The following is a 12,878-nucleotide window of genomic DNA, read 5'->3' on the forward strand; positions in this document are numbered from 1 at the left end:
TTTTGTAATACAAGGACAACCATATTTACATGTATGTCTGGTGTTAAAAGTTAACAACCTAAAAAAGGGGTGGGTTCAGCCTGACACATCAATACCACAAAACCTTTAAGTTTATGCGTCTCACCAAATGTCTTACTTTACACAACAGTGTTTTAACCCCTTATTTACAGAATTGCGCATAATAAATAGTTTATTACATTCATTACCTTCTACTTTTGTTATAAAGTAAGTGTTGCTTAAACAATATTTTTAACTACTTTTAGAGTACATTGTCTGTTTGTGATATCAGGACCTAGATAAGGGAACTTGTGCTTCTTTGAAAGATACATCAAATAAAGTAAACCCAAGAAATAGAAGGTTAACTTTAGATTAGATTAACGAGTCTAATATTCTACAAAAAGGCTTTATGTTCTTTAAAAGCCAACGTGTCTAAGTAACTCCATCTCCCAACATGTTTGGCAGAAATAATCCAACTCAGGTGTGGTTTTTGGTAGTTGAAACAGGACAAAAATGTGGTTTGGCAATGACTCTCCCTTATTTGCATAACACATGCTTATTAATGAGTAATTAATACAAAGCCAAGAAAAGTGAGTTACTATAAAGGATTTAAAGAATAAATACTGCCATTTAATTGAAATGCCGATTCACAAATAAGATTTTATTCATGTATTAGAATTGTACTCAACAAATTTCAGATGATCATAAAAATGACTCTTTCCAATTTTTCCTAAATCAATCAATCAAAAAAATTTTTTTAAGACTGAAACAGTACCACAAGTACTGTATATATATTTTATACACATGTGCATCTGCATTCATTTGGTTTGAGATGAATGCCAGGTCTGATCGTAATACAGGTCCAACATTATGATGTTCAGTCTCACAAAAAAAAAAAAAAAAAAAATCATATCACAAAAGCGTTTGTCTTTTTCAACCGAATGTGAACCGTGTTCTAAGCCTATACTATTCCCCGTTTTGTTTTGAAGAAATTGAATATTTAAAAAGACACACAGCCAAGGCCATCAGCCACCAATGGGCCTACAATCTTACCTTATATCAGCCATCCACTAACTCTGTGCATTTATATTAATTTACATTTGCTTGCATAGTACGTCACATTAATCACGACTTAGTGAAATGTGTACTACACAAATTCTTTATTAACTTATATTAAACAGAGCTTGCTGAGGATGTAAAGTCTATAGACTATGGGATCTGTAATGTGGAGTGCAATCCTGGTTTATCTAAAGAGCAAAAAATTATCAGACTTTGTGTAGTTGGCAAAATTATGCAACATCAAACCATAAAAAAAACTTTCCCAAAATACCCAATGGTGCAAAAAGTTACAGCATTAAACAGAACGTTCAAACGGCAAACCTAAGCATCAGACATAAAAAATAAAAATAAAAGGTTTAAGTAAATGTGCCTTTCTGTATGATATAAAAATAGTAAGAGAGTGTTACATCTCTTACTGCTAACAGAAAGACATCTAGCTTTTTGTGTTAAAATGCAGATGGGCTGTATTTCCTTATTTTGGGATATAATAGCCATATTGTTTTATAGTGGACATACAGTTTTATAGTGGAAGCTGTTTAAATCTCCACATTATAGCAACATCAATGACTGATACGTCACCAAACATCCTGTTCTTGCAATGTCAGATTTCAACCATGTGGTAGTAGCAGTTCAGCTTCATGAATTCATCTTTATAGACATATCCAGCCCATAAATTACCAGAAAATCATTATCAGTGTGATCTGCAGTAGCCCTCTTTGGTTTAAAACTGTTCAACACAAAATAGTAGAACAGAAATGTATATTCTGAAACAAAAGAATTGACCAGACTGCTGTTTTTATGCAGCATCACGATAACACAATCACTGCGTAGCGTTTAAACCAGAGTGCAAATGTAACACCTGAAAAATCATAGTAAAAATATGCTTTATACAGTATACAACCAGTGCTGTAATGCCATACCTGAAACATTCCCAAATAACTGCTCCGAGATCTTAAATATGCTGTTAATGCAAGGCAAGACATGTATGAACCTAAATTCAGTTAAATGGACAGTTGTACCAATGAAAATCACGACCTCTCATGAACCAGTACCTGCAGAAAGCCCTGCGGCAACAACAGAGTTAGTGAGGAGGAACAAGGAGAAGTGAGTTGGCCTGACCAGGCTGAACAAGCAGGAAAAAAGAACAGAAGGGAGAAAAGGAAAAAGCAGAGAGGGTGATGGGGACGGTGTATGTGGCTGGACTGGAGTTCATTCAGAGGTACGAGTGGGAGTGCTCGGCTGATTCAGACCCATGGTTTTGCACAACCAGCCAGCAAAGTCCACCTCATCCACTTCTGCACGCTTGATAAACGTGTGGCCCTGCAACGGCACATGAAAGAAAAAATGACAAATAAGAAATAGCTTCTTTATATAGTTAAATGCACCAAAAAGTACTACCAAAAACTAACAAGTGATCAATTCAACTCTTCTGAAAGAGTCGTAATTGCTACTATGACCCTGACTCATAAAACTAACTACAGAGAAAATTATGACAAGCATTATTGCATTTTGTACATGCATATAATGTCTTGTGTTAAAATAAATATTTTGCTTTGCATCAACTTTGTATCATTTATTGCCACCAGAAAAGAAAAAAAGACAACAAGCACCATCAACATCTTCAGGTCAGCTCTGTCAGCAGGGTTCTTCATGAGGCTGTGAAACAACAAAAAGAGTCAAAATGAAACCCCCTTGGGAAGGGAGCAATGTGACCACAAAACTACAGCCTTTTATCATTGTAAAAACAGAGAACACAAAATAACTGTGCTGTGCTCTTTCATTTAAGTCGATGAATCCATGTGAATGCGTAAGATTGCAGCAGCACAATAAAGAAAAAGAGGACACTCTAGAGTACAGGCTAACCATTTTGTGCGATATTCATCCTTAGAAATGTGTATACATCCAAAAATGCCAATTGTGACAGACCAAACAAGTGGAACTCACCATTTTGTCACAAAGTCCTGGAAGTCTGAGGTAAATACACCATGTGGCAGCTTAGGTGGGGGCTGTGGAAAATTGAGGAATGGAAAGAAAAAGCAAACGAAGGTGATATTGAGGAGCAGTGCAAAATGGAAAAAAAAATGTACGAAAAAACACCAGGAATAAAGTTGTATACTAGGCAGTTTCTCTGACCTCATTGACAATGTAGTCCAGTAGCTCAAATATAGCCATGGCTGGCCTGCTGTCCATTCCATGTCCTTTGGGGAAAAACATTTCACATGAGTCAACTAAACTGCCTTATATATTATTAGTGCCATAATCTCTATATAGCTTTATATTTCTCTAGTATACTCCAAGGTGGCACTGGAAATCCTTGGGCAGTAGCATCTGCGTTTTTTTACAGTGATCAAATGATTACAGATCCAACCATTATGGATGTAGTAAAAAATATTTAAGGAATATATAATAATTTCTAACAGAAACACCAATAATTTTGCAATTACTCTATTTTTTACTCTGTAATTTGCAATTACAATATTGCAATTAAGAGCTAATTTACTGCAGCAATTGTGTAATGAAGGACAGATTTGTACTCTCACCACTAATGGGGCGTCCTGGAGGTCTGGGTCTTGGGGACATGCTGTGCCCCGCTGTCCCTGCTCCATCCAGCACTGGTCGCCCAAAGATGGCCTCCAACTCCTTAGCGTCAGGTGGGGGGATGGGGTAGCGACCAATGGCCAGCTCTACCAGTGACAGACCCATGCTCCACACATCCGACTGCACTGAATAGTGAGTGCCCTGGAGCCTCTCTGGCTGTCAATATAAGAAAAAGTAAAATTACAAACAGTCGAAATAACGTCAAAAACGCAGGGCTGGGCCAAGCTAGCAGTGGCTGCCTCCGCACCCCATACTGCGTTGCTGGGCATGGGCTTGGTTTCTGGCAAGGGCAGGGGCAAAACTGGGAGGGTGGGGGAAGAGAGTTAGGCCTGACTCACCGACATGTACGAGCGTGTTCCCACAAAGGAATTGGCCATGGAGTCGATGAGCTGGCCGCTCACGCCAAAGTCGCACAGCTTGATTTCACCACGCGAGTTCACCAGGATGTTGGAGGGCTTCACGTCTGCAGGAGCCAAAGTGCAACAGAGAGAACGAATGTAGGTGAAATGGAGGGATGAAAAGGGATAAGGAGGAGTAGGGAGGCTAGAAGTGCCAAGGCTCAAATCCCACCACCTGGCCCTTTTCCTTCAGCTTCACTCCAGGCATCCCAATCTGTGCCAAGTATCCGACCAGAAATACATTTCACAAGCAGCCCTGCATAAGGCCTGTATAGCTCACAAAATGCAAGCTGCCTCTAATGGCAAACATACCTGGCTACATTTTCACCTTTCTTATTGCCCTGATAGGAGAAATAAATTATAAAAGTATGATACCCTTTTGCCTTGAAACATTACAACAGAATGTAGTTATCAGAAATAAGTTTAGCCCTTATACAAAGTAACACTTTTGTGCGTCGGTACACAGTAGTAACAAGCAAAGTGGTCTGCTATCTTCTCTAGCCAAAAGCTATGTTCTGATATTCTATGTTAGTGAGTCCTCAATAAGACCCCCTCTCAGCTCAGCTTTCCAAAGAGACAGTTCAAACAAACTTGATAAACAAGCAGGAAAGAGAGGTGATGCAAAAATAAGAATAGAGGGGATTGCAGGGCGCGGCTGCCATATAATCACATCTTGAAAGCCATAATTACCAACCAGGCTCCCAGACAGTTCTGCACTCACTTGCTGACTCTCCGTGTCACAACAGCACAGCTACAGTCCTGGGTGTCCCTCATGAGCTTGTTCAGCTCTAACCTGGCCCCTCCAAACCCTTAACACAGCCTCAGCGACATTCAGTCAGCCATTTTGTGTTCACTTAAGAGTCTTGTCTCACAGAGTCACTCAAAGAAAGCAAAACCCTAACCAATGGCTACTAAAGAAGAACGCCTAGGCACAGGCAATTAAGATGTTAATAATCTTCTTTAAATGAGGGTCATCACTTGGATAACCTTTGTAAATATAGCAATTTGAACTTTATGGTCACCTTGCGAACATTATTTCACAGTGACCATTTGCATTGCTGTTGTTCATGTAGGAGATGGATGCAAGTCAAAGAATGTGAGCACAAACATCACAGCGATACAAAGACAATAGTACTTGTGAATCCTATTGAAATATAGAATAATATAGAGTTTAATAAGTAAAAGCATTTTCTTTATTTTAATTATAAAGCAACATATCATAAATATACTTAAATGGTAGCAGGCCAGGAGATTTTTGGGCAAAAATAAAATCTGTCACATAAACAGAAAAAAAATAAGAAGAATAAAAAGAGGGTAAGCATAAAAAGGATAGCCATGAATAAAAGCCTCTGGGCAGCCTTTAAGAGTTGGCAAGTTGGCCGATGACTTCTTTTCCCACAAATTTCCAGTAAAAGCCCGCCACATTCACAGGAGTATTTTGACCTATAAGCCAAATGGTTTTCCTTTTGCAGTTTGCCATTAGTTCTATATCTTGTTTACACTGATTCCAGATCTGCTACCACAGCTGGCAACCAACAAGAGCACTAACTATTATTTATTTGAACAGTAATTATTACCATTATTACCTATGGTTTAAAAACATATTTGTATTAAAATATTATTATATAATATTAAAAAAGACAATATGTAAAATACGGTGTAAAATGTTTAGGACATCTGAGTCAATTTATCCTTATAGCAAATGTTTATTGGAATATGATTTGTTTAAGTATATTAAATAATTTAGGATACATAACATAGATGTGCTGTGGTAAATTCCAATTTTCATAAAGCACTTGGCTGCACTTCCCCATTCAAAGGCTCCCACGCAGCTTCAGTAATGTTGAGGTCAGGGTTTTGAGGTGGTTGACTTAATACTGTAAGTGTCCCATTGGACTTCCACTCCAAGAAGGCCTTAATTGTATCTGGGTAGTCATTAAAATATGCTGATCATTATTTATCATCTATTGTTTTTGAGCAGATCCCCTACCTCATTGGTTGAAATGCACTCTATGCCATGGCAATGCCACCTCCATGTTTCATAAACAATCAGACAGGAATCTCAAGTTTTTCTGAGATACTGGCATGTCAAATGTGTCTGCATGACGATACCTATAAATAACACTTCTCCTGGTTGTTGTTCTTCCAATTTGTTCTTCTTCTGTGCCATGCTTTGTGGTATTTCATTTTTCCTGTGTTCGTTCTACCGCACGCCATTTAAGACCTTTTTCACATCAACTTTGTTGCCAGGTGACTTTGCCAGATGCCAAGAAAGCATTTGACTGGATTTGCTTCTGTCCCTTAAGGAAATGACCTTTAAGATGCAGACAGATTTTTGGACCTTTTGCTGCATTTTTCTTGTCCACAACTTGTCCAGTTTCTTGTTTACTTCTTGATGACAGTTTGAATGCATCTCAAAAGGCCAGTTTAGTTGGCAGTTACTCGCTGACATAATCCTTGATGAAACCAAACTACAATGACGTATTTTTATGTGGCAGTGTGTCAGCTATTCTCCCCATGAGGCACCCTGGTATTGCAATTACCATCCAATATGCCTATTGTATTTTCAAAATTTTACCCCACCTGTTTTGGCTAAGTGTAATTACGTCTAATCAGATGAGTTGCTGCGGAAATTTGACAAACCGCGTAAACTGGAGTGCTATTATTTCCATATCACAAAATATCAATAAATTTGTTACAAGATGCAAATCATATGTACAAACAACTGAACACCTGCCACCCAGATAAATTGCTTTAAAAAAAAAAATTGGCTTTTGTCTAGTTTCACCAGTTTCCCTATGACTACTTTTACAGCTAATGCACTGGCATACATAGTTACTCTGTTTTAAAAAGTTTTTTGCTATTCTAAAAATATTTTCTGTTGGAGGCCTAGTTTGGAGTTCCTACAAATGTACTTACCATGTATAGAAAAGATTTTAGGTAAAAACTGTCCAAAGCTTAATAATTTACAAATGCATATCCTAATTTAAATTTAAATGTGCAGAAATCTAATTTTGAAAATGTATACCGATTATATAGTTTCAGTATTAGATGTCAGCTCAAGTAATCCTCTCGTAGCACTGAAATTAGTAGATTATGTCTAAATGATGTGTATCAATATGCTCATTTCCTGCCTGAGCAATCGAGTATCAACTTGTACATGTACTTGCATGCAGATTCACAAACATTTCATTGGAATGTGCCTTTGAAAATACCTCGGTGCATTATTTGGTGCTTCTCACGTAGATAGGCAAGTCCTCTGAGTACCTGTGAAACAAATAAATAAAGCTGTTTTAAATGGTCCAACCATTCAATATGAGGCAATATTTACAAGGCACTGTAAAGTGAAAGAATCAGGCAGTATATCAGGTAGAAATCTCAAGGAGATGCCACAATCACAATCAATTCTTTATGTAATTTAATGCTTTTTCATTTATATTCTATACTGTATTTCTATATATTTTTTCCACTATAATCATTCTATTTTAAAAACATACTTGTTTAATCCATGATGAAAAAAAACATTAAGATTGATGGTTTCCATTATTCATCAGAAATATTAATTATTGTGGATATTTATCAACCAAAAAAAAAAGGAGTTTATATATAGGTTTGTGTTGAATTATGTCATTTAGTTTAGCAATTAAAAGAGAACATAATGCACCTAATCATTTTCCCCATCCCATATATTTCTAATACGTTTCATTGCAGGTTTTGTATTTTAACCAGGATTCTGCACCTGCAGAGTTTCTTTCTATACTGCATCATGCTTGGTTAATAAAGACTAGAATAGAGTGATACTTACTGCAATACTAACTTTGCCCAAGATTTCCTCTGGAATTCTTCTAGCTTCTTTTAGTACCTGATCCAGTGAGCCTCCATCCTGAAGAAAATCAACAATTGTATCACTCACCTCTGTTTCTCAGCTGTTACAGTTTTATAGTACACTATTATACCTCACTCTGAGGCTCCAAATCAAACAAAACACACAAACGTTTGTTATTGTAGCTCTCCGTGGCCTGAGATCTTGAACAGCATTAAAAATGTTTTAAAAACATACTTCTAGCACATTCATCTTCATTTAAATCCTCTCACTCACCATATGCTCCATACAGATACTGATCTCCCCATCACTGTAGAAAGCTCCATAGAAGCCCACTATGTAGGGCGAGTTACACTCATGTAGCACCTGCAGCTCACGAATAATCTGGTTCCTGATGGCTGGTTTGATTTCCAAATGAATAAGCTACAGTAAAATGGAGAACATGGTCAGTTGTTTCATCCAGCTGGCAGCAGCAAAAAAAGAGCACACACCCAACACATACATTACCTTTCTCGCCATAACCAGTCTGGAGGGTTTGTGGCGCACTTTGTGGACTACTCCTCCATTCCCGGCACCAAGCTCACAAATGGGCTCAAAGTCGTCATCTTTCAGCTCACCCACTTGAGCCTTCTGGGTGAGGAAGGCTTCGAGACGCTTCCTCTGCTGCTCATCCAGGTCCAGCTCCCCTAATTTCTTCTGCAAAGCCTCCAGATTAGCTCTAACAATCAGGGTAAAAACAACAGAAAATGTACACTTGTACATTTGTACACATGTACACTTACAGGGACCTATTTGACACCAAGTACTTCTTTATAGGCTTAATATTTGTACAAAATGCTGTATTGACATCGGATCCACCGTTGTATCTGTCCAGTGCTTATCCTACACAGGGAACCTTGAACCTTGTAACTTGTATCCCATGTGGGTGACAAAATCACACAACAGAGGGATTTACAGAACATTTACAGATGCCGGTCATTCTACAATGCGTGTATTTGGACTGTAGCAGGAAGGAAACCAGAGTAATGTAGGAAACCCCCAAAGCACAAGGAGAACATTCAACCTTCACACACACAGGGTGGAGATGGGAATCAGCCACCCAAACCCTAAGGGGTACAAGTGCAATATATCTCTAAGAAGTCTCAATGAAGCGTAGTCAGTAATCTATCGTTTTGTACTTTTCAAGCCATTTCTTATAGTGTGAATGAGGAATTAGTTATGAAAATAGAAACCCTCATTTCTATTCCTATTTCTATTGATACACCTAACACACTACTCAGGCTAGTAATGATCCATCAAGTGATCACCAAACTGAACCAGATCAGAATTAGATTCAGACAACATAACAGTGATGTTACTGGATCCATGATGTTAAACACTCACTCTGAGGCAGCATCAGCGTTGGTGGACTGTTGTCCTTCTCCTGTAGGCGTGATGTTCAGTGGGACTGGCCGGGGTTTCTTCGGTGCCATAACTGACTGTTTTTACTATTTTCCTTTTCTGTTTTCTTTACCGAGAAATTCACGGACGACGAGTAATTTCCTTGAAATGCCGCAATACGTTAGAAACTAGGTGTTGAGAAGGTTTAGTTTTCAGAGTCTGTCATGTCTCAGGGAGTTCTGTTAAAGTAGACGGATGACAAGAGGACAAGAGAAGCTGCTCCCAGTCGGACAGGTAAGCATTGGTCGGTCGGAAAAACCTCTTTGACTGAGAAAATGGTCTAGTGAACGAGCTGGAACAAGATTAGAGACGGAGTCATGACTGGAATATATGTTTTAAAGCTCTCCCGTTTGAGACTGGAGGCTGATTCGGCCCTGGCTCCTGGTTCCTATAGGAAGCGTCTTCGGACAGATGACAGGTTTTAGGCCTCTGTCCTAGCACAGGTGATCCCTCGTTTTCATCGGGGGGATTGCAGCGTTAAATCATCCCAGGTGCAGGTTTGTCGACGTGTGACTCGTGCTCCAAATTCCGTCAAAACAGTTGTAGAAAATTTGGCAGAAAAAAAAAATCCGGTACAGGAAGCAGCTCTGGAACCAGTAGGAAGCTTTGTGTATCTCGCGAGATACATAAGTATCGCGATAAGACGTTTCAGCGCCGTTCCCAACGTCATTTATACCTGATCTGGGATCTGAACGTCTCGTTTATATGTAAATATGTTGAAGACTGCTGGAACTAGACATGAATGTTTACACTGTTTATCTCCCCTCACTTTAACACCACCTACGTCCTCAATACGATTATTCGAGTACAGATCAAACATGATCTATAAACTGTAAACAGATTTATTTACTTTTCTCTAAACGCCCTTTATCTGTAAGACCTCTTTAGGGGTCCATTACTTTAAACTCCAGTAAAATGTCATTTGCAGCTAGCAACGCTGCTAGTTGTTTACATTTTAGTAGCTAACTAGCATGTTAAAATAATGTTACTGTTCTAAAATTAGCCACTTTTAACATAACACAGCAAGCACAACAGATGTTGTTTTTTTTCCTTTTCACATATTATGTAAACAAACAATGAAGTGGTTACAGAGTGAAACTAAAATGTCAGTCTGATTAAGTAGCCTCAGTGTTGGCTAGCTTTTCTTGGCTTGCAGTGTAGTTAGCTGCTTTAACAGATGGGTAGCTTAGCCAGCTCTATCTTTGCTATTTTCATCAACTATCTTCTCAGATCAGATTTTTGTTTGTGTCAAAGTCATTTTATCTGTTGGGTCGACACTGGGTTACCAGGGCTGGTAGACCTTCTACCACCTTGAATGAGCTCCTTTACCAGCGCTGGCCCCTTTTACTGGCACTGTTGTTATTAAAACTTTCCTAACAACACATTTGGCCAGAGCTTTATAAAGAAAGCCAACACACCCACACAAAATAGGCATTGCACAATGTCGGATTGCTACCTGGGTTGTAGTTTAACAAGTTACATTCGACTTCAACTAGCTTCAACACCATGAGGTTTCTGACTATGAGGTTAGCTCATCCCATAGATATCCTAAGCTTGTTTCATTACTACACTGTGTGTCAAAACACATCTTTGTACTGGTCTGTCCGAGTCAAACACAATTACACTAGTCAAACAACAACAAAAATGAGCATATAAATGTACAGTTTTTAAGGTGTGATAGTTGTGGGAGGTTTACTAGTAGGCTATAAATAAGACTCCAAAAAAATCTAGATATATTTTTTAATCTCAGTCATTAAAAACTATAAAGAGAGCTGATGCATTTGTCTTAATACACAATTAATGTAATTATGTTAATTATACATAATTAGCATAATCTTAATTTATTATAATATTGCTGACATCCATCTGTGGTTTCCAAACTAAACGTGGAAACTTATTTGTATTCTATATAAAAATTATAGATTTTGATCGTTCTCTATAACTTTCCAGAATTGGAGTTGTAATCTTTATTTATTGTGCAGGTCAAGCTTACAATTTGCATTATGAAAGAATCGTTCACTAAGTCAGATTAATTCTAGTATAGAGATCAGTGCAGCATGCGATTGCCTCACATTTAAACATGTGCAGAGTGAAAGAAGAAGAGTCATAAGAAAGAACGGGTTGCTTTATACAGAGCAGTCAAAGACTTATGATGATACATTTGGTTGAGGGCACAATTACAATATTAGGAATATGACCTGTGAAAAACAACCAAAATACACAAATAAAAAAAAAACAGTGTCTTTCTGTAGGTGACATGAACAGGTGAACATTCCATTAAATACATAATGTATTTTCTTTAATACTTCTAATTTTCCAATTAAATTTTTGTTGCTTAAATTCCTGTTTCTTAAAACAGTGCAGCAAAACACTGATGCAGTAAACACCTTTTTTTGATTTAGGTTTTTTTTTTAGGAGTTTTAATGTTTAAATTTGTACTTCCATTGCTGTAATTGTTGATGTGGTTAATTCGATAGCATTCCCACCTCACTGCTACAGGGTTCCCAGTTCAACCATTAATTTGTTTTTGCATTAACCCAAATCTGAGTGGGTTTCCACCTGATTCTTTGGATTGGCTATTCTAAACTACCTTTAGCTGTGAATATGTCCACATTAATGTCCTGTTGTGGGCTGGTGTCATTTCAAACATGCCATTTTCCAGAGGCATACACTGTTGTGTATCTTAAAGTTACCTTAATGTTAATTGGTAAAGACTCTATTTTGTGTTAATAGCTATTATAACTTCAGGGCTAGATAATGCCATTAACTAGTAATGTTTGTTTGGGCTCAGCTGTTTTTGGTATTTTTCAAACTGGAAAGGAGAGCTACACAATAGCTTTGCTGTTTGCAAGTGGTGACCTGGGGGAAATTTCAAGCTGCTCGGTCAAGGGAGAATTTAAAAAATATAGTACACACTGATGGTTTTAATGACTAGGTAAAATGTTCCAGGAACAAACCCAACTTGAAGATATCACGGTTGCTTTCAGTGAAGGTAGAATATACTCCAACCATAAAGGACATAGTAGTGATACCAATGCTACAAGCTAGGTCTGTCTTCTTATAAATGAGGGATGGGGTCTACAAAGATGTTATTGTGTACCAAGTATGACATCTAGAGGAAAGATGCAGTAACTTTACTCTTAAAGCTTACATCCCTCTTTCAGTATAGCATAGTTATTAATTAAATAAGCTTTTGTTTAACCGAGCTGGCTAATTGTGGTCTAGAACATTCATTCATCTTCAGTAACTGCTTTATCCAGGTTAGGGTGGTGGTGGACTCATATTGTACCATGAGAACATGGCCTAATGTTGGAATATATCCTGGGCACTGCATGGCATCATGTACACACCCATTTAGACACTTCCTGTACACCCAGCTCAGTAACCTGAGCTCTGCAGAGAACCAAGGACTACTGGTACTGGCACAATTTAAAAAAAAAAAAAAAAAAAAAAAGACACTTGAAAGACAAACACTATGTTTTTTAAAATCAGTTTAATTAATTGCACACATAAATGACAGTATGATGTCCTTGAACTTTTTTACATGTTTTTCCATTTAAACA

General features: G+C 37.8%; 1 protein-coding gene across 1 annotated transcript; it reads right to left on the reverse strand.

The window, feature by feature from the left end:
- Positions 1 to 605: 605 nt before the first annotated feature.
- On the reverse strand, positions 606 to 9,932 carry map2k2a (mitogen-activated protein kinase kinase 2a). The gene is made up of 11 exons (XM_060880645.1): positions 9,259 to 9,932; positions 8,383 to 8,593; positions 8,152 to 8,298; positions 7,858 to 7,935; positions 7,268 to 7,319; positions 3,993 to 4,117; positions 3,597 to 3,810; positions 3,190 to 3,254; positions 3,001 to 3,062; positions 2,667 to 2,712; positions 606 to 2,376 (listed from the first exon to the last, which is right to left on the reverse strand). Exons 1-11 carry the CDS (start codon positions 9,345 to 9,347, stop codon positions 2,266 to 2,268), a joined length of 1,200 nt encoding a protein of 399 aa, XP_060736628.1. The 5' UTR covers positions 9,348 to 9,932; the 3' UTR covers positions 606 to 2,265.
- Positions 9,933 to 12,878: the final 2,946 nt, after the last annotated feature.

The sequence above is a fragment of the Tachysurus vachellii genome, chromosome 1 (genome assembly GCF_030014155.1).
Source record: "Tachysurus vachellii isolate PV-2020 chromosome 1, HZAU_Pvac_v1, whole genome shotgun sequence".
Lineage (NCBI taxonomy): Eukaryota > Metazoa > Chordata > Actinopteri > Siluriformes > Bagridae > Tachysurus > Tachysurus vachellii.